Source organism: Varanus komodoensis, unplaced genomic scaffold, assembly GCF_004798865.1.
Source record: "Varanus komodoensis strain SLA01 unplaced genomic scaffold, ASM479886v1 scaffold31, whole genome shotgun sequence".
Lineage (NCBI taxonomy): Eukaryota > Metazoa > Chordata > Lepidosauria > Squamata > Varanidae > Varanus > Varanus komodoensis.
The window spans coordinates 6,686,212-6,707,469 of NW_025335780.1; the positions used below are offsets into that span (position 1 = coordinate 6,686,212).

A 21,258-nucleotide genomic window follows, 5' to 3' on the forward strand; every position below is an offset into this window, starting at 1 on the left:
GACCAGTGTTTCTGTTTGGGACTTACTGAGGTACTGAAGCGTACCCTTCTTTTTTGCCAGCTTGGATTCAGTGGTGCCAGCTCAGCTGAGTCTGGGGGGTTTTTTAGTTCTGACAACCAACAACAGCAAAAAATTGTTTTTAATTAAATGCCTGATCTATCTTTTGAAAGCATGTCGCTTGCCCTCTAAGAGGGATTAACCCGCTCTAGTTCCAGGATTTTTGATGCCCGATAAGGAAGGCGGTGGCTCGATGTAAACACACTGCCTTCCAAAAGTCTCCTGCAGATAAACAGCAAATGTCAGGGCAGGAGGAACCGCCAGCCACAAACACTTTCCATCATTTGCTCGGAGGCTCCTTAATTGTGACTGTTCTGCAGCCATCCTTGGGCGGCTCTGCTCTTTTCATGGCCTGCCTGGGCTGCACTGCAAAGCACATGTTGGCGTGCTGTTCCCGCACCTCTCCTGGAAGAAAAATGAAGACCAATCAGCGAAGGCACATTGTCAGGAGCAGTATTTGTCCGTTAACGAAAATGGCCCACTGCCTCAAGCGGTAGGACCTTGGGACCTGCCAAATGCTAGTCAAGCTAGAAGATAGCGAGTGGCCTTCATCCGTTATTAAGCCGCTCTTACCAGCGTGGATTCCTGTAGACATAACTGGATTAACCTCACTGGGCACAGGACAAACTTTGCTATGTACCTGAGGCTTCCAGGACAAAAAGAAATGCAGTGATGGCCAGCTCTGGAGTACAGCATCAGTTCCATCTCCACTGGAGCACGCACATGAACATGTTTCCTGTATGCACCAGAGAGCAGAAGCAGAAAGAAACATGGAAGTCTGTAGAAGTGCCATTGCAGACTAATTCTAGGCAGCGAACTAAAAGAAGACAAATTGGGTCTCAGGCAGGGAACATGTGACTCTCTAGACTTAGCAGCCGTAGCGAGCATAGGCGCTGGTGAGGGGTGAAAGGAGTTGCGGTCCCAGAACATTTGGCAGACTGCACGGTCCCCATCTCTGCAGATCTAGTCCGGTGCTGAGAGGACAGGTCACTTCTCTCCAGCGTGCCACAAGAGAAGTCCCGTCTTCGCATGGCAGAGGACCATTGCTGTGGTGCCTTAAAGGGCCCACCCGCGGATGGCTAAGAAGGGCACCCTGGAGCGCGTGAACGCAGTCTGCGCGATGTTGCAGTGCTGGTTGTTGTCCTGAGTGGTAGAGCTTCTGTCCCGTTAGACCACAGAAAAGATAAATATGGTGACCCACCAGTGAAGAGATGTGAAGGGTTAAACAGGCCTTGATTTGCTTAGATCACAGTGGGATTTTAGCTATCTTTTAAAATCGTGTCCGTCCTAACAAGCAGCAGTTGTTGGAGCTAACAACACGAATGCCACCACGGGAGGCGGTTGGTGGCAGCGGCAGCTTTTAGCCTGGAAGAGCGATCTTGGGACGCTTGAAGTGTGAGAATGGCAGAGCACAGCTGAGCAGCTGTGGAAGCCACGCTCTGTATTCCCTGTATACAGGACATATAAATACACATGCCAGATGGTGTGGATTTATTACAGATCCTCATTTTAAAATTTGACAGTCGTCTTTGTGTTTGCATATCTGCTGGAAAAGACTTTGCTTCCACGACGAGGTTATGTACCGTAGGATTCTCCTGCTGGTTGGGGTATTCTCCAGTCCTGCAGTTTTACTGGCCAACTCTTAATAAAACAGGGGCCCTCAGACCTGAGATCATCTGCTTGTGAGGGGAAAATACCTCAAGCATGCTTTTTTAGAGATGAGGGGAGGCACCTGGAATTGTGAAGAGGAGAGGTCCACAAGAAGAAATCTCACTAGAACAGTCTCTCTGGTTCAGCATTTGGCCACATCCCTCTTCTTGGTTCCTCGCCTCCAAAATGGAAATCAACCGTGGGCTTCAAAGGTCGGAGGAGACCTAAAGCCTGGCTTCTAATGTTTCCTTGCCAAAAAGAGGGAGAAGAAAGCACTTTTGATCTGAAAGGTTGCTACCTTTACACTTGGAAAAGCAGGCCTTTTAAGAGTTATTTATAAGGCCAATCAATTGGCCTTTTGCGGCGGGAGATCAGGCAGAGGTTGCCAACTTTTGAAGTGGCAAGTGTTTGGAAGGGCAGCTTCATCTGCAGACATCTGATAACCTACTTCCTGCTGCCGCCTGTAGATCGGTTTAAGAGCATGGGGCAGGCTTTCCTGGCCTTTCCTGGCCAGTTGGCAACCAGATGGATAGGGCGAGCTGGAGAAAGTGGGGATGGGAGGGAATCTCTTAGTTCCACTTGCCCACCATGCCTGAGCTGTGGTACATGCTCCTCTTTGCTTTTGTGGGTGTGAACGGTGCTTTCTGACAGCTCAACGTGCACACAGTAATGCAACCTGCACGTACCGCATGTGTCTCTTGACCGCCCTGCGCGGAATTCACGCTGGCCTCCGCAAGGCCTCCATTCTATGCATGCAGGAGAACCGCACAAGCAGAGTTGGGCTGAGGGGCCGCGGCTCGTGCAAGGGTCCCCAGCGGTGGATCCGGCGGTGCCCACAGGGCTCTCCGCGCCCTTTCAAAAATGTATTTTAGTGTTTTTTAAAGCCTTGGGAAGCACAGAGGAGCCTTTATCTTGCTATTTCCCCTCCTCCCCTGTATTTCCCTCCCTCCCAGCCTTGTCCTTCATACCCACCTGCACCTTTTCTGGGGGGGGGGCTGTGACAGCTGGGGAAGCAGGAGCCGCAGGTGGGGGGTGGCACGGCTGAGCCCGGGGGCACAGGAGGGAAACGGGGTTGCTTCCTTTCGGGGCCATGGGGCCTTTCCTTTCCTTTGTGGTTGGTAAAAGGAGAGGGTCCGTGTGGCCGGGATGAGCAGAGGAATCCCGTGGAGGCCTACTCAGAAACAATTCCTGTTGAGTTCCATGTTAGGCATGCAAGAGACTTACCTGGCAATTCTGGTGCGATTCTACAGGGTGAAATACACAAATTGGCTGTGGAGTTCAGACCATTCCTCTGTTTATACTCTTGGGTGAATTAGTTGAGTTTTGACTAACTGGGCCCTTATTATGTGACTGGCCATATCATTTGAAGGAGCCATTTTGTGGCAGTGCCTGCAACAGATTTTTCTGGTTCCCCAAAGTGACCGCAGAACCAGAAGGTTGGGGACCCGTAGCCTGGTGAATTTCACAGCCGAGAAGAATCTGAATGCAGGTCTCCTCTGTCTTAATTGTAAAAGGCAAATAGCTTCATCTCCCAGTTTATGCTTTTAACTGGATCCAAAACTTGCCATGTTCAGTCCTGCTATATATATGTTTCATTATTGCCTTTACACCCTGTGACAGGATAGGAATTCTTGCTTCCACTGTTGTCTTGGGACAGGATCTTAAGAAGAAGGGCAAATGTTAATCTGTCTTTATGGCAGTTGATTTGATGGGGTAGCAAAAACGCACGCCCACACAAAATCCCCACTAAAATGAGGTTCCTTACTACGCCTTTCATAGTTTTTCATAAGCTACATGACGGACCAAGCCAGAGCTGTTTTGTATGAAGGGACGGAGGCTCTTGTGCTTTCCGTGTCCTGATATCCCTCCCATCCAGATTGCAGGCTCAGTGGAAGCAGAGTTGCTCCTGTTCTGGAAGAGAGGCTGTTCTGTGTTCAGAGGCATTCTGGGGTACCTGGCTATCGAATCGTCCCCTGCAGGGCGACAGTGCTGATCTGACTGCGGGGGGGGGGGCAGTCTTGCATCTGCCCCCCCCGCAGGGGGGGCATCTCTGCAGTACATGCCCCCCCAGCAAATGCCTTGAACCACCCTTCCATGCATGGTGTTCTGTTGGTCAGAGTGGAAAGTGAGGCCATTGTTATTCAGAGCAATCCTTGGTCATCTCCTCAAATTAGGGCTAAAATTTGTTGAACAGACTGGTGATGTCCTGTCTAGATTTATTCCTCCTGCTCCTCCTCCTCCTCGTTGTTGTTGTTGTTGTATCAAAACATTAAACACTGCATGAAGCACAAAGTTAGGCTTTGCACTGTGGGCTTAAGAGCTCTAGATAGGAAGAAATGAAGAACTGGAAGACGAGAAGACGAAAAGCACTGGGGCATGGACTACTTGATACAAGCATCTTAAGATATACTTAAAAGGAAGACCTATGCCATCCGTGTATGGCACAGTGGCTGTGTTCAGACAACACAGCAAGCCATGTGGGAGCAGTTACTGTTGTTGGACCACTTGAATGAACCCAGTTGTGGTATTTCGCCATGGTAAGTTTGCTCTGTAGAAGACATGGCAAGAAACAGTGGTTTGTCCTCTGGTTTCTCTGAAGCGCCGTGGCTTGTTGTGTTGCCTGAATTCATAACCGTAGTTTCCATGGTCTTGGTACACAACGACCACAGAATCCTCTGGAAAGAGTGGGAACTGCAGGAGCCATTCCAGCCGCCCAGCCTCTGTGTGCTCATCCATGGAGAAGAGGCAGGTGCCATAGGCAGGGAGTGATGCATCTTGGGATTGAAAGTCAGGTGCTGTGGATACATGGCATCCATGGGGGGATGGTGTCAGGAGCATGAAAACCGCAATAAAACCACAACAGAAACCTCTTGATTGCCTGTCGGCCAGGGTATAGACAGTGGCAAAAACGAAAAACCAAACTCTGAACTCAGCCAACGAGTGTCATAGGGGTGTGTGTTCATACAGGGACAGACTGACACGTTTAGGTTACAATCCTATGCATCCTGGGACTCCCAGCATGGCCAGCCATGGGGAGCAATGAATGTCATTCCTGCAACAAGAAGCACAGAGACATAAGATGGGGCATATTGAGGAACTGGCAGCCAGCAAACAAAGGCCAAGATAAAACAGGGAGGTCATGCAAATGACTCAGTTGCCCTGGGCTTCTTCCTCTTGGCAGAGAACATCCTGTCCTTTATCTACTGTTCTAGAAAACGAAGTTCAGACTTGCCTGTATCAATAGAAAAAAACTTCCTCTTTTACCTGTTCTGCATTCAAGCCATGAAACTACCTTTCTGGCGGACGATTTGTAGAGCTGCGCTTTGTGTGTGGATCTGTTTAGTCTCAAAATGCTTGAATCGTCCTTTCTCGTTCCTCTAGGAAACTGAGCTCCACCCTGAGAATCTATTTTAAAATATGTTATTTTTTTAAGCTTAAAAAGCAAACATGGAACTAAACGTGCTCTCGGAATAATGGTGTTGAATCTGGGCCCAGGGAGGCGTGCGAGGTCTGTTGGCAGTTCATTGGATCCTGGCTCTTTAGCTGTTGCTGAGCAGAGAAGAGGCAGGCAAATGTTTTGTGTTCCGACCCACCCAAAGTGGAAGGCAGATGAGCCAGCAGCGTTTGGTATTCTGCACGAATGCAGCCAGGTGCTGCTTCAAAAGGTTACCCTTCGCGACGCGGATTTGACATAGCAAGGCACGGAGCGAAATACACGGCATAGGCGTATGGCGCATTTTGGAAGCGCTTCAAATGCACCGCATACGTTATTTCAGGAATTCCTTCTGCAGCCTTGTAAAGCAGGCCAGTGCCGTCCCTTTATAACTGCTGAGCGGAAGGGGGGCCACGGGGGCGCACGCAGAGCCTTGCAAAGGCCGGACGGGAAACAGATCGCTTGCTTGGAATGCCTAGTCGCTGGATGGCAAGACGTGGTTTCAGTTCTGCGCCATGTTCTTATTGAGCTTTGGGCTGGGGGAGTGGGAAGCATGGCCCCCCTCTCCCTCTGCTGGCATTTTCTGGATGTGTTGGACAACAACCCCCATCATCCCTGATCATTGGCCAGACAGGATCAGATAGTACAGTTCAAAGCAGCTGGAGGATCCCAGGTGAGGAAAGGGGTTGCCTAAAACATTGGCTTGGATTCTAGCATGTTACCTTTTATCGCCAGCTCTTTCTTTCGTCCTCTCTGCACCTGTGTTTCAGTCTCCCCCGGGCAGGGCCCCATCTCTTGTGCGGGTTCTGCAAGTGCCACCCTCAACGGGAAGGGGAATTTTATAGCATGGGGCAGGCCTTGCACTCCACCAAAGCTTGTCTTGCATCTGATTGATCCAGCCTCGTGGCTTGGGGATGGGGACATACACACAGGAGGCAGGACTTGGGTGGTGTTCAAGAAGCAGGGAGGGCATCGATCTGAGGTCTGGAGCGTTGGAACACTAATTTCCCATCCCTGCCCTTGCGGCCACCAACTGACTCCTGGTCTCCCGTGCCTGGATTCCAGCATCCTGCTATTTGCCTATGGCAAAAAGCAAAACCCTCCAGAAAACAAACATCGCCAAGCGCATCTTCTTCTTTCAATGCACACCCTTTCCAAAAGTACAAAATAGGTGTTAAGCTCAGGCTGGGTTTTTGCTGCCGTGGATTGCAGAACTTGTTTCAACTGTAGATTTCTGGGCCCCATGACAACATCCATTGTTGATGAAACAGCATCCTATCAGAAACGGTGATACCATTTACAAGATGCAAAGCATGCGCCATATTTTTAGTCTATCCCAGCATGGTTCAGAAGCTGAAACCGAGCACAGGCAGGGCCGAGACGCTGCGGGGATATTTACAGGCTGCTTGGCTGGCTAGCACTTGATGCTGGAGGATCGGGAGACACGGCCCCGTCCTCCACAGCATGCATCTCAAGGGTACTTCAAAAGGAGGACGTGTGTTATCCGAGGCACCCACAGTTGCTCAGTATATACATGCAGATGATTGCCATTTTCTTCCCAGATTTCCTTTTCTTATCTTGTATGGTGCGGTCTTGTTCTAAAGTGATTCCAAACTAAATGTTGGTGTTCGACCAGCAGTTTTACATAAATGAATTCCACATGCTTTCCAAATGCTTTTATTAAAAAAAAAAATAATCAAAAAGCGCCTTGCAAGCGGAGATGTGTATGAGCAATTTCAAGGAGTTAAAATACATCTTGTGATTGATTCAAGCCTAACAAAATATTTGAAATCTGTGAGATTGGATGAGGATGATGCAAAGATCCAATTAAAGTTATGATGTGGGAGCAGGCGGGGGGGGGAGTCCTGTTGAAACATAACTTAAAAGGAAAGCAGTTCTGTTTTCCCAGAAGTGATGTGTATAATATTTCTGGCTTGGGAAGAAAGAGATGGAGTTTTGCTGCTTGGCTAGGACTTGGTACCAGCTTCCTCCATGCTGTTTTAGTTGAGCAGTGTTGACATTTTAACAAATCCTGTGGAAGCTGTTCTGAAGTGGAGGAGTTCTGCTAGTGGTTTTTTTGGTTTTGTTTTGCTTTTTTAAAATCCTTATACAGTGAAATATCTGTTTTAGTACAGAGGCTGTTCCAGAAAGAGAGTTCCAGCATTTGATGACCAATGACATTCTTTGGTTTCACGACCTCTCCATGTTCATTCTAAATTTCTGGAGGAGAATCAAGTATTTTTCTGAAACTTTGCTGCTTCTGTATTTTGTGCAATCATTAAGCTAAATGACTCTTGTATTGCCGTGTAGACTGTGGAAGCAGTGAATAAAAGGGTTCTGTGTCTCCGCTTTTGAAGCAAATAAATCTTGTTAACCTCAGATTCCTTTGCTCTTTAAAGCTCAGCATAGAAAAGAACTGGAATATGTTTTAAAATAACTTGAAGCAATTCTTGAGTAGAAACTTGGGCCAAATGTTTCCCATAACAAAATGACAGAGAGATATGTGGAAATGTGTGAAATAGTACCGACGCATGTTCTTCATTTCTCTGTCCCAAGAGCTTTTCTTTCTCCCTGTTTATATGTGATGTTACTCGTATTTGCAACCCTCCTTTTAAGAATCGCTTCCATGGGAGCCAGTGCTGGTTAGTCAAAGGGGTTCCACGTGCATTGTGGCTACAGTGTCCACAATATGTGGGATTTCACTGTGGAGTTGGCCCCTCCCCATCCAGAAATGCAGCTCTGCCTGATTTTCGACTGCATTCTCAGCACAGAAATAATTTTGCAATGGAGGTTGTCAGATATCTCATTCATCTTCGTATCATACATTTTGCTCTCAATGGGGGCCACTTCCAGACTGTGGTAGGGCTGGCCACACCATGAGGTCACGATGGGATGGCTGCCTCAAGCAGCTGATTCTGCATATCACAAAAGAACCACAGAATGGCTGGGCTCAGGAAACATAAACCATACTCAGATGGTGTGTATGGGCTTAGCGTAGGTTGTTGTTAAAACATGGTTTGTTGTGTTCTCTGAACTCAGCTATAATAACCATGGCTTGTTAACCTTGAGCAACCCATGAAGAGATGCCATCATTTGTGGTTGGGCTGTGAATTGTGGGTTGCTTGTGGTTAGTAGACTATGGTTAGCTAGCACAACACGCTTCGACCAGAATGGCAACCCAGTTTCAACAACAACCCATAGTTCAGCACCAAACCGACTCTTAACCCACGTATGAGTTTCTCTGTTGACCGAACTCAGTCATTGTCAGTTAGTTCATTTATTATCACGGTATATTTTTTTTACCGCCAGGAAGGGAAAGGAGAGCTTGTTGGATTTTCTGTCTCGATACCAACCTTCGTAACTTGACCAAACTAGGGGACTACGCAGTACGAGTCGGAGAAAGGAGACCCCTCTGTTGCTTTGCCTTTGGTAGCAAAAAGTCTGGCTGGCCCAGGCCTGAGGGGCTGACACCTGCAGAAACATTCCCAGTTTTGCATGAGGCATCCTCCTTCATTCCAGTCCTTCAGATTTACCGTTCATAGGTGGTGCCGTGGTTACAGAACATCTCCATACCCACCGATTTGATCCGTGGAGCAATTGTTATTCTGAAAGTGTTATTCTGTAGCTCATTCTAAGAACTTCCAAATATTGAGCACCAAACTACACCTTACTCTGAACACTCCTTTCTTATTTATTTTTGTCGGTTGGGGGGCCTCCTGTATTTACTGGGCTGGCCTTTCAGGAAAGAGAAATTTAACCTGTACTAGCCTAACACAGCTGTATAATTCCATTTCCTCTTCTACACTCCTATGTGTTTATGTGGGTGTGTGGTGGGTATTTGGGTTATCACTAAAATTATAGTTGTGCAGTTAATGATTAAACCTGTGTGTAAAATAAGCATGAGTTCCTCCACAGAGAAAAGAGCTCTGATGATTTAGCTGCTAGCAGTGCCTTCAAAATAATGTTTAGTTGGACCATTAGGAAGGTGATTCCATAGGAAGAGGAAACGAAGGAGGTTATTTGTATAGATTTTAGCAAAACATTGTTAAAATGGCCCTTCCAAAATTATTTTAAAAATGGCTATTTTGGCTTTTCCTTCCTAAAAAAAACCCTCTCAGCTGATGTAACATTGGTGTGCTACACATGTGTAAAGTAACAAAAACATTGAACCCATTTATCTCCTTTCCCCAATTACATATTTTTAATTCTTTCCTGAAAAGGGGGAGAAGGCAGTAATTGTTTTATTTAGTCTGAGGCTGAAACCCTGCACACATTCACTCTGGAGCAAGCCCTCATCAACATGGTAGAGCTCGCTGCTGAGCTGTCTTGGATATATCCGTATGGCTAGTTTCTCGCCGAAAATGCAAAGCATTTCCCAACCGCAGGCCAATTTCCCGAAGGAACGTGTGGTTTCAGGTTCAAAAGAGAGCAGCACGTGGTAAGTAACGTCCCAGCAATTGCACGGCATCAGAAAGAAACAACCAAAGGAAAGCTTTATCCGCCCAGCCAGTGGTGAGGAATTGACCCTCTTTGCAGAGACTGTCCAAAACGCCTCGATAACCACAAGCTGCTTGAGGGGGCCGCCGGCTTTCTGTGAGGATCGAGCAAAAGCATCCCTGAGCCCTGCCGCATCTTCCTCCGGAGGAGGGTGGCATGAGCGTCTCGGGATGATGGCCTGGCCTGGCCTGGCCTGGCCTCACAGAGATGGAGTGGAAAGAAGCAAGTGAGTCATGCAAACCCTTGGAAGGCAGGTGAGCTGCAGAGAAGGCCTGTCCAGGATAGTGCCAATCCATCAGGGGTGTAAGGAAGGCACTCCTGCGAGCTGGTCCTTCTAATCCACTCACACTTAAGTCCCTTTCCCTTAAAAAATCAGAATAAAGGCATGCCCTCCCCATTGTGAGTGAACCCAGCATCATCATCATCATTGATGCACAGTGCCCAAAAGAACCTGTGTGACACTGGTGGCTTATCTGAGATGTAATTCAAATGTTCTGCGAGTCACAGAAGTTTAATGGGCTGTTCTGCGCAAGGGGTCGGATTTTTTGTGCGGTGTCATTCGACGTGGCAAGAGACTGAACGAGGTGGAGTTGCTTCTTGGCCAACTTGCGGTCTCTGCTATGTATGCCTTAACAGAAAAAGAGAGAGGAGCTTCTTTTGCTCCCGAATAGTGTTTCCATTTTAAAACACTCAGTCCAGCTGCTTCCACAGGTAGGAGCATCGATTTGTCTCGCACATCCCGAAGTGCTAGGAATCCCGCCCTCAGAAGAAAGAAATGAGTTGTCCAGGGCTGAGCGATTCAGGGAGACAGGATTCTGTTCACACGACACTATTTCTTATTTTACACATTTATATACCGCCTATTTCGCTCACAATATCTCTGCCAGCCCCTCTTCAAAATCCGCTTCTTCCAGCACCCTTCCCAGCCCAAGGCAATCCTGAGGAGGCAAGTTAAATGGAAGCCAGTCCTGTTGAATAAATTGGACAGTAGGTCAGAGGAAATGCAAACCAGACTGGACTCGCAGCACTTTCTGTCCCTCCCTCTTTCTCTGCCTCCCCTCGCCATTGAAATTAAAATCGCAGGTTTGGTGAGGCAAAGACCTGGTTCTCTCACTGACTGGTCTATGTAATGAACCACACCAGACACTTCCAGTCCATACAGCTGGAAGCTCGCCTTCCCGTCGGACTGTCACATGGCCCGCCTTCCCCATCCCGGTGCCCTCGATTTGCACAGCCTGAGACCGCCCGGATTCCCAGCCAGCGTGGCCCTTAGTAGGGCGGCTCCAGTCCCGCACGTCAGGGCGATGCTCACTAGGGCAGGCAGCCGCTGGTGGATGATGTGGGAGGTGCACAGACCGCTCTTTGCGGATTAGCTGGGGATGCGGTGGGTGGGGCGGGCGGAGGAAATGCGTTGTGGAACAGTTGGGCGTGCGGATAGAGACCGGGTCCACGGTGAGCGGAGATTGCTGTGGAAAGGGAATCTTTTCTCCTGGGCTCAAGAGCCCTGCTTCTCACACACACACACACACACACACACACACACACACAGCGGATGCTGGCAGGGCTCAGCCTTGGAAGGTGGGTGAACCTTCCTCCACGGAGGCGACGGCCTGGAGGTCTGTAGGAACACGCAAGGTCCTACGGCCGTGGGGTGGCTTAAAACCGTTTTAGCCTCGCATGAGAACGAAGGCTGAGATGATGGTCCCATAGCCAAAAACAAAAATAAAGCTTTGGGATCCTGTTTTTGCGGGCTTGCACATTTAATACAACGGGAACACAAGCTGCAGAAAAAGGCCTAAGGCGAATCTTTATATGAATGAAGTTTGGCCATGTAAATAAAACTTTCTCAAGTCTCTGAACAAACTCCTTTGCATTTATGAGGGGAAAAAGCCCGTTTTCCCTGGCTTGACTTTCCATGAATACTCTTCTCAACATTTCAGCGAATATAGTTTTGAGTTTTATAGGAATGCATAAACATATCCCACTTAGGGCACTAAATTAAATTACCATATATTTAGCTATCTGTGACAACATGTACCAAACGGACTGTGTAAAAGCCATGCAATTAAATCTATATTGGGCACTTACATAAAACTGTGGTCAAAATTTCAGTGGTGTTCAGTATTGTACATTCCAGTTGAAGTCACTGGGAACTGCAGGTACTTGTCCTTTCAGACCAGCTGGCTCGTTAACGCTGCCAACTGGAGGCCAGCAGCCTGAAATGTTTTCAGTCTGATTCCTTCTGATTTTGCTTGCTTTAATCAGAATATGCTGATCACACTGGCTGATCTAGTATGTTATGGCATCGTAAGCTTAAAAAGCCGTGCACCTTAAACCTGGCACTGAAACAGTCACGTTTAGGATCTGGCTTTTAATATAACAAGGTAAGCTGCTAGACCTCATGAATGTACAAAAACAAAACAAAACAACCAACCAACCTTTAGAAGTCTTAAGCGAAGCAAAAAACCCCTTTGAATATCGAGGAATATGCTTCCTATGACAGAATTGTCCCTTAGCTCGCAACTCATGAATTCTGCTATTTTTGTCCGGTTCATGGCGCCTATTCTTTCTAGGCAATATTCAGCAGGCCATGCTTGACAGAAGAGTTGGATGTGAACCCAGTCTCTGAAACCCAGGGAAAGGAGGTGTCATTAAAGCCCAGTGAAGCAAATTCAGTCCCAGCTAACTTGATCCCTGTTGCTTTCAGTGGGGCTTCCATTTAGCTGTGATTCGGCTTGTTTAGTAATTTCAGTGCGATGGTTGGAACTGGGTTGTAGCCTGTGTTTACATCCTCTGTCCTGGCAGGTGAAGGTCCGCCCCTGATTTTCTTCTTCGTGTGCTTCACCCCCCATCCCCACATCACTGGCCTCATGCATGTGCCCCCAGCTTCAGTGTTGTCTTCATTGAAACAGCCTGAATTTTGCAATGAAAATGCATTTCTGTTGGAACAATGTCCATAGCATTGAAATGGTTTTCTGTCGGCGTTGTATGGTGGGCATCCCTAGGATTCTGTATACAAAACTAGCTTTGGGCACCAGAGAGTGTGGTTTATACTCTTGTCTGTCTTTGACTCAATGCTCTAAAAGCAGTTCAACTCGTTAAACAGCGACTGACCTCTTTTCTGGAATAATGTGTAATTGTCCAGCCTTCACTGAATCCTTAAAATGGGATTGGAATCCCGTCCCTCAGATCAGCTTTTCTCTGCTGCACTGCATTGGTGCTGCCTTATGCTTGGACTTCATGGTCACTAACTTTTTGATGGGAGGCAATGCAGTTCATATCCTCAGAGCATCTGGAAAATAAGGCTATAGGACTGGTTTGTGTGTAAAAATATAGGTGTGGTGGTCTTGAATGCAGCAAAGTTGCCAGCTAGTCAATCTTTTGCTAATCTCACTGGCAACGCTGGATTATGTCAGGCCTTAGACGCGAATTCTTTAGGCTTTGGCCCTCTATGCTCTTTCTTCTGTTTATGACAGTCAAGGAGGTGATATTTTAAAATACGAATAACAGCAACCCTGGAGGTGTTCCAGATGTGCAGCTGTTGATGCCCCAGTAGGATGTCTCTGGATAACAGCTGCTGAGGACCAAAAAGAGGGGCTCTTGCCATCAGGCCCCAATCTGTGATTTTCTTGAGGGCATCTGGTAGACCTTTGGTCTGATCCAGCAGGGTGGTGCCTTGTGTTCTTTTATGTCACAGCTGCGAGTCCATGTGGTCATAATTGCACAATACTGCCTTGTAAAACAAGTAAATCATCCGGACAACTCCAGGAAACTCCCAAGGCCCTTTTTAGTGGTCTGAGAGCTCCTGCGTCCTGGCTTCTTTCCATGCCACTTGGAGTCATGCTAGAAATCCCAGGCCACGGGAAGGACAGCGCTGCACGCAGCCACTTCTTCCACCCTGGGTTGTCCCAGTTGCCATGTGACTCAGGGTTTCCAGTATCACCCAAGAGGTGCCCAATGAAGCAGCACTATTGTGGTAACTCCCATGACTCAGAGATGTGGCACCACACGGGGCTTGGCAAGCCATTCTGCACAATATGCAGAACAGAATGTTGCATTGTAGAACAGTTTCCAACTGTGCTGCCTTTCGGCTCACATGGATACAAATGACTAGTGCCACTGAGGCTGTAGTTTCAGTTTTGGCAGAATGTGGCCCATCCCACATAATTACAGTCATCGTCATTATTAATTACATTTCTATACTTCCAGTAGCCAAAGCTCTCTGGGCAGTTCACAGCATTAAGTCACCCATCCAGACTTCGGCCAGGCCCGACCCTGCTTAGCTTCCAAGACGAGGCAGGGTCAGGCACCGAAGGAACGGTATCGCTCTGAAAAGGGGGTGCACGCTGGCGCATGTGCCTCCATGCCTCAGGCTCCCTGAACCGAGCCAGATAGTACCCAGAGGCCAAAGAGTCTGTGCACATTAAGTTTTTATGCCCCGTTAACCGAGCCGGAATCTCCCCGTGGGGGTTGGCTGAGAGTGACTGACGTCCCTTTTTGTGCCTCTTCGAACCTTTTATTTGGCCAGGGCGGCTTATTTTATATTGCATTTTATTTTAATGTATATATTTTAATTTTTACTTTGACGACCTAACTTATTGTTGTAAGCCGCCCCGAGGCTTCGGCGAACGGGGCGGCATAAAGATGTTTTAATAAATAAAATAAATAAATCCTGTTCCTAGGAGAGAAGCCGTACAAGTGCACCTGGGAAGCGTGTGACTGGAGATTTGCCCGCTCCGATGAGCTGACCCGCCACTTCCGGAAGCACACCGGCTCCAAGCCCTTCCAGTGCGTCGTGTGCAGCCGCAGCTTCTCCCGCTCCGACCACTTGGCTCTGCACATGAAGCGGCACCAGAACTAGACGGACCCGGTCCAGCAGGCTGTTGGTATCTATGCAACGTCCTAGTGACTCGAGTAGATAAATTCGGTTAGAATTAGCCAAGCGTTTGACTCTGTACAAACTCTTTCTCCTTTTGAAAACAGGAATAAAATAGTAAAAGAAACTGGAAATGTATATTTTGTATATTTATAAGGAAACAGGGAAGACACTGTGTTGCAATACTTGGATCAGTCCACCATTTTAAGGCCACATGACTTAATGTCTTTGTGTACCTGATCTTTAATCGCCCACAGGTTTCATCTCGGGGCTGCCTGCCATGATGAATATTTTGCAGAGCTGGGTCAATAGGTTCCATATATGCACATGCAGAAATACCTTGTACACGTTGCTCGTGTTTCTGGCTTCCGTGCATACCTGTGATGCCATTTTCTGGATCCAAGAGCCATTTATATGTGTTTGGAAACCAGGCTAAATGAATGGCCACATTTGCATGTCAGTTTAAGGTTTAAACCGTGGATTGTGATTTAATAAACCAACATGTGAACAAGCAGCATGCTAATAAAGATAATCAGTAAGGAAAACTCGGCAAGTATCAAACCAGGAATTACTGGTTTGTGGTACCCAAACCTGGTTTAAACTAGGCTGCCCTGTTGGCTTACAAATCTTAATGAGTTTGAGGCCAATAAATTATAGATGCTGGTTTCAGCATCTCACAAAGCTCTTGCTTTCTTGTTTTGTGGACCTGCGCATGCAAAGAAAGTGTAAAACAGAAGCAAATGGATTCTGTTTCCTAGTGCACTATTTATTTGTAACCTTGGTTTGTTAAGCCATGATTTGTGGCTTTGAGTGACATGCAAACGTGGCCAGTGTGTTTCTGCATTCCGACAGAAAGACACACACATTGTGTGCAAACTGTTAAGTCACTCCTTCCTGTCTTTGGGCGACTGACACAGTTACACCACGGTTGTAGAGCATTCCCTTTCCCCCGAGAACTCTGAGCACTGTTCTTTTGTGATGAGGATTTCTGACAGACCAAACCACAATCCCCAGGATTATTTGAGGGGACCAGTGGCAGTTAATTGGTATAAAGCTGATGCAGATTTGTTGTATATTATGTAAGCTGTCTTGAGTTCTTGGAAGGAAAAAAGGTGGGATATAAATATAATAATAATGATGATGAGGATGATGATGATGTTCCCTAGCTCACGCCTGCAAAATACAACATGGAAAGTATGTCCCTACATTTAAGTTCTGTTTTCAAAACCTCTGGTATCTATATTTTTAGGGTCCTGACCAAAGCACGCTTGCTCTGGTAAGCAGTGTTTAGGAAATCTAGCCCAAATTGAATTTACAGTGAAATGAATTTAGAGGACAAGCCACAATCTATTCTCTGTCAGAATTTTACTGGATGTTTTAATACATGTGTTATATTTTTTATATTTTTTTCTGTGGAGATGAAAAATATATATAGGCAAATTAATAAACAGCCATAGAACAAAATGTTCTGTATGTTGCATGTTTGCTATGACAAAGATTTTGTAAATAAGCAAATCAGCTTTTAATGTTTTATTACAAAAGAATTTTCTAGAAATCAGCTGGGAAAAGAAGTGGACATCTTTTGGCAGTTTAATATGGCACATCTGATATTCGTTCGTTCTTAAATACCTCTCAAAATGGTACCACCTTAGTTGTTTTTAATGAGCTAGCCATTCAGACGCTTCTTGTTCACACAGAGAAATGATGCACTGAGTTTTCAAAACAAGATTGAGGTTCCCCCCCCCATCTCTGAGAACAAAATCTTTGCAAAATATGAACTGTTAAGCAACTGTCAGAAGCTTAAATAGCAAGGGTGGCTATAATACATAATGTTAAACCTCTTACTATAAGCTAAACTTAATATTGCTTTAAAGAGAAGGATTTGGAATGTGATTTTTAGAATATGAAAACACTAAGCTGGTTCAGTACCAGCCGAATCTTAATTCTGTGCGGGGTTTTGCCCCTAATTCAACTGTTTAGCTGCCTGGTTGCCTGCCTCCTCCTTTTAAATAAGCTCCACTTGCACTGACCAGCTGTTGGGGACGTAGAAGAGGAATGACTTTGGTGTGAATTGTAGCTTTTTCGATGTACTTGTCCAGCCCTGGCGCCCGAGTCTGTTTAGGGAATCCGATGCACGGCATCGTGTGCTCTGCTTGTGCCGATTCCCTGTCCGGCTAGCGCTGTGTGTGTCTGTCCGTCCGTCTGTCTGTGTATCATGCATAGTTGGATTTGGAATCCGTAGATTTCCAAAGGGTCAAGGATCATGCCATTAAAAGAGATCCAAGAATGCGTTTTTAAAATTTTCCCGCGCATTCAAGTTGTAACACCAAGAGGAGAGAGTCTCTGGTGGTAGGATTCAGACCCCAGCTGCCGAGGGCCAGGAGCTCGGTGGGCATGTTTCTGCCTATACTTAGATTCTTGCCAGCTTCATCAAACCTGCACAGTTGCATCTCCATTTATTCCTGCTGAAGCTGGTGGGGAAACACTACTGCTGCGAATGCCGCAGCGTTTATGTATCTCAAACCATCTGAGCACCGAAAAAAGCCCACAGCTGGGGCGCTGCAGAAAGCAGAGGAAAGTGGCCAGGGCAGCGCCAAAACTGGCAAGCAAGGCAGAGGAGGAGTCCCACAAACTTTGTGCCAAAATGTGATTGTATGACTCAAATAAAATGACCCGGGGCATTGCGGTGGCTTGCCTTCACGAGGAATAGTGACACTCATTCACCAGATCTCTCAGCGTTCTGTTTATTCATAATGTAAATTAAGCAGAACCTTTTCAGACTAATTTTGATACAGCACAAGTCTTCATAGCTTTCCGCCAACTTCAGGGACAGAAAGAGAAAAAGCTGAGGGGAAGCAGGAGAAGGCAGTGGACATGGTAGTTACTCTCAGTAGCCCTTGCTCTTGGGAGACTCTTGGGAGCAGTACATCTTAAATGGTTAACTGTGCTTAACAACATTGTATTTACGCAGCTCAGCGGGACTTAAGCCCAGGTCCATAGAAAACTGCAGCCTACCTTGGAAGAAGCGCACCCCAAAGAACAGAGTGGTGTATACCTGTGATCAGTATTTAGCCATATGGCCAGAAGGTTACTGCACCCTCTGCACAACACACAACACTTTTAAGGGCATTTCCCAAATCAGGAGAACATCTTCCAGTAGTTTCCACGCAGGTGCACTCAAAAAGCATCAGAATGTCTTTATTCCATTTCCCCATTGGCACCAGCTCGTGGCCCATCACTTAGATGTATACCTGGATTGCAAGAACTCCTGGCTTGGGCCTTGGAGTTCATGCATGGCAGAACGTAAGCAACTGGCATTTTGGCAAAAGCTTTAAAGACCTTCACTGAGATGACTGGGCTGAAGAAAGCATAGTCTTGCAAAGGGTCAAAGCTGCAAGAGCTGGACTGTAGCTTTCAAACTTCCTGCTTCCAGGAGATCTTTCCCCATGTGGACTCTTCTGCTTTTCTCCCATAGAACTCCTCCACATTGCAAAGGATGCCAGAGCATGCTCTAGGGGGGGACACCAATTTGAATGGAACATTTCCTGGGCCTGTTGGATCGCTTTGTCATCTATAAGCTCCAGAGCACAGCAGTCACTCCAGCAGGGAAAGGTGATGGACAGGTTGCCTGCCAGGAAAGTGGGTGACCATTACTCATCGGTGGGTCCCAAATAGGATTCCACAGTACACCTTAAAAAACAGAAAATTGTGAGCTTGGAGTAGCGATGCACGAATGCCAATCTCTTCATTGCAACTTCAAATTTGTCCTATAATGTTTTACTCCAAGTAACAGGTGAGACGTACCAGCTGCACAGCGTGGTCATAAGATGGGCAGCACCGTAAGCAGTTTGTCCACACCAAGTTGTGAACCTAGGAGTTGACTGGCATAGTGAGAGTCCTTCCCACTTCCTAACGGCTAGCCAACCACCCATTTAAAAGCTCTGGGTCAAAAGTAAACATTAGATGTTTCGTTTTGTTCTTTGCAGTGCAACTTGATACGCATATACTTAGAAACCAGTCCCCTTGAATTCAGTGGGATTTATTCCCAGGTAGAGAGGTGTGTATGTGTGGGATTGCAGGTCCTTTACAATCCCAGGATTGTACCCTAGTGTAAGAGTGGAAGCATATCTTGCAAGCTGATGTTTCTTAGTTGGATCAGACCATCCCAGGGATGGAGGAAGCAGATTCCTGGTTTCTGGAGGGGTGGACGGGGGTACAGTGACTGGATAGGACTGGCAGAAGGCAAGAAGTCCTGGTGGGAGCTCACAGAACTCCGCTCACAGCCACTGAGCTGAAAAATGCTGTCAACCAAAGGGCAAAATTAAAGGGTACGATCCTATGTAAAATTAGACAGAAAAATGGCACACAACTCCCAGCAGCTGCCCAGTGCATCCTGGGACTTGTAGGCCCTTTTCCTATCTAGACTTGTATAGGATTGCCCTATAACTGACATGCCAAAAAAAAAAAAGTCTCAAAGCAAAACTTCGTTCAGACTATTGTTCATGTGTTTTATTTATTTTTGTGGTATATGATAGAAATTTTTTAGAAAACACTTTTCCATAAACTTGATAAATTAAAGTTGTTTGTTATCGCTTTTTTTAAAAGTGTTGCTTTTAATTGTAAATAGATGATGGAAAAAGATGTACATATTTTGTTTTGTAAGGCTTCAAATGTTTAATCATGGAAAAACTCAAACATATATTGGTTGCTGTTTTGCTGCTTTCCCCAGCCCCCTTCCCCTCCCCCTCCCCCTATTTTTGTATGGTGATATATACCCTATGCAAACGATTGCGCAAACAGCTGTAACATTGTGGAAGAAAGATCAAAATGGTTTATATATGAAAAGACAAATTCTTTTTTGGACAATAAAAAAGTGCCTAAAAGCATTTTGTGTGTTTACGTGTGTGTGAGACAAAATGAGGAAAAGCATCCTTTCATTTTTGTAACCATCTAAGTATATTTTGGGATTTTTATTTAAGCTTTTATCTAAGCTTATTTAAGCTGATCCACCTGTAACGCATTTCTAAATTCATAAGTGCTTGTTCGTGTCTAAGTCTGCCTTCCCCAACTGATGGGTTGGGCTACCCATCCCCGGCAGCAGGGATGATGGGAATTGTCCAACATACTGGGACATCCCCAGGTTGGAGAAGGTGGTTGCAGCCCACTTACGGCATGTTTAGAAAGCAAACACGCCGCATCTAGCATTTGTCTGAATGCTGGGAATTGTAGGACTTCCTGTTTAAACATGCATAGGATTGTACCTTTAGAGCAGTAATTTTCTTTCTTGGTTGTGCTGCTCGGATAAGCCATGAAGATTTACTTAAATAATGGAAGGTTTCTGTACCCTCAAATAATCCATTCTCCGAGCTCACATTCAGTAGAATCAGCTATAATTCTGCACATGCCTGGGATGTCTCCCGGCACTCTTGGTGCTGCGTACGAAATTCCACGACAATCCCAGCATTGTGGTTTGGAAGCATTTTTGGATTTGCATTCTTGGCCAAGCGAATTTCCCCTAGACCCTGAATGTGTCCCCAGCATCTTATCCAAGAGACAGGCCGCTTTTGCAAAGCAAACTTGGTGCAATTCCTGTTCTCCGTCCTGCCGGCAGTCGCACATGTGAAGAGTTGCTTGCTCCACAGCAAGTGCGGTTTGTCCCCAGGCAGCTGGTGGCCCTTCTTCCCATAGGTGAATCGGAGCATCATCTCGGATAACAGAGACTGTGCCAGGTGGTCTTGGCCCTACCTAGAAATGTTGGGGATTGAGCCCGGGAATTTTGCAAGCAAAGCACAAGCTGGGATGCACCGGACCCGCACGCTGGGATGCACTGGAGCCGAATGAAAGGGTACAATTGCTTTCTGGTTGTACAAAAGCAATTGTACCCTTTCATTTGGGTCCGGTGCATCCAAGAGAAAGGTAGAAATGGACCCCACTGCTGTTGATGCACTGATTCAATAGCCGCATTTTGCCTATCCTTCCTTGGAGGGAAGGCAGCCAGCTGGACTGGCCCAGACTCTTGAGACTGGGAGGCAGTCTGCTTGTTGGGTCCTTCCCCCTGTGCTTCCCAATCGGGTAGAAGGGAGAGGGCAGAGAGACCTGCCACAGGTTCCAGATCCTGCATTGAGCTTGGTGCATAGAGTAAATTCTCGACGGACAGTCCCTCATGCATGGGCAACACTTGGGACACAACAGTGGGGACAAGAGCTTTCTGCCCAGGAGGAACTAGGCTGTATGGGCAGCACACCCCCACTTGGTTTTCTCCATGAGCAAGACCCCATCCCTCCCACTGGCTAAGCTCTTGCCTGCTCTAGCAACTTTGCTACCCAGGAAGGGTTGCTCATTCACCCAGCTGGGGGGACCACTGTGTGAGCATCCTTCCGAGAAGCAACCTCCCTGGACGAGGCAATGCCGACTTGCAGCGTGGACCTCCATGCATACCTTTGCTGTTGTTTAGTCATGGACAACATTCCTCCAGGCTCTCCTGTCCTCCACCATTGTCCGGAGTCCACCTAGGCCCACACCCTCTGCCCCAGTGACTCCATCCTGCCATCTCATCCTCTGCCGTCCCCTTCTCCTTTTGCCATCTATTGTTCCCAGCATCAGGCTCTTCTCCAGGGAGTCCTTCCTTCTCATTAGGTGGCCAAAGTATCTGAGTTTCATCTTCAGGATCTGGCCTTCTAAAGAGCAGTCAGGGTTGATCTCCTCAAGGACTGACCAGTTTGATCGCCTTGCAGTCCAAGGGACT

At 46.9% G+C, this 21,258-nt stretch overlaps 1 protein-coding gene across 5 annotated transcripts in view; it reads left to right on the plus strand.

The window, feature by feature from the left end:
• KLF5 (Kruppel like factor 5) overlaps positions 1–19,399 on the plus strand; it is a 33,680-nt gene extending 14,281 nt beyond the window's left edge. For all 5 annotated transcript variants that reach the window (XM_044437898.1, XM_044437894.1, XM_044437893.1 and 2 more), the window contains one exon: positions 14,320–19,399. In XM_044437898.1, the coding sequence (XP_044293833.1) occupies positions 14,320–14,498 (179 nt within the window). In that variant the 3' untranslated portion in view covers positions 14,499–19,399. The remainder of the gene's footprint in view (positions 1–14,319) is intronic.
• The last annotated feature ends 1,859 nt before the right edge of the window (positions 19,400–21,258 follow it).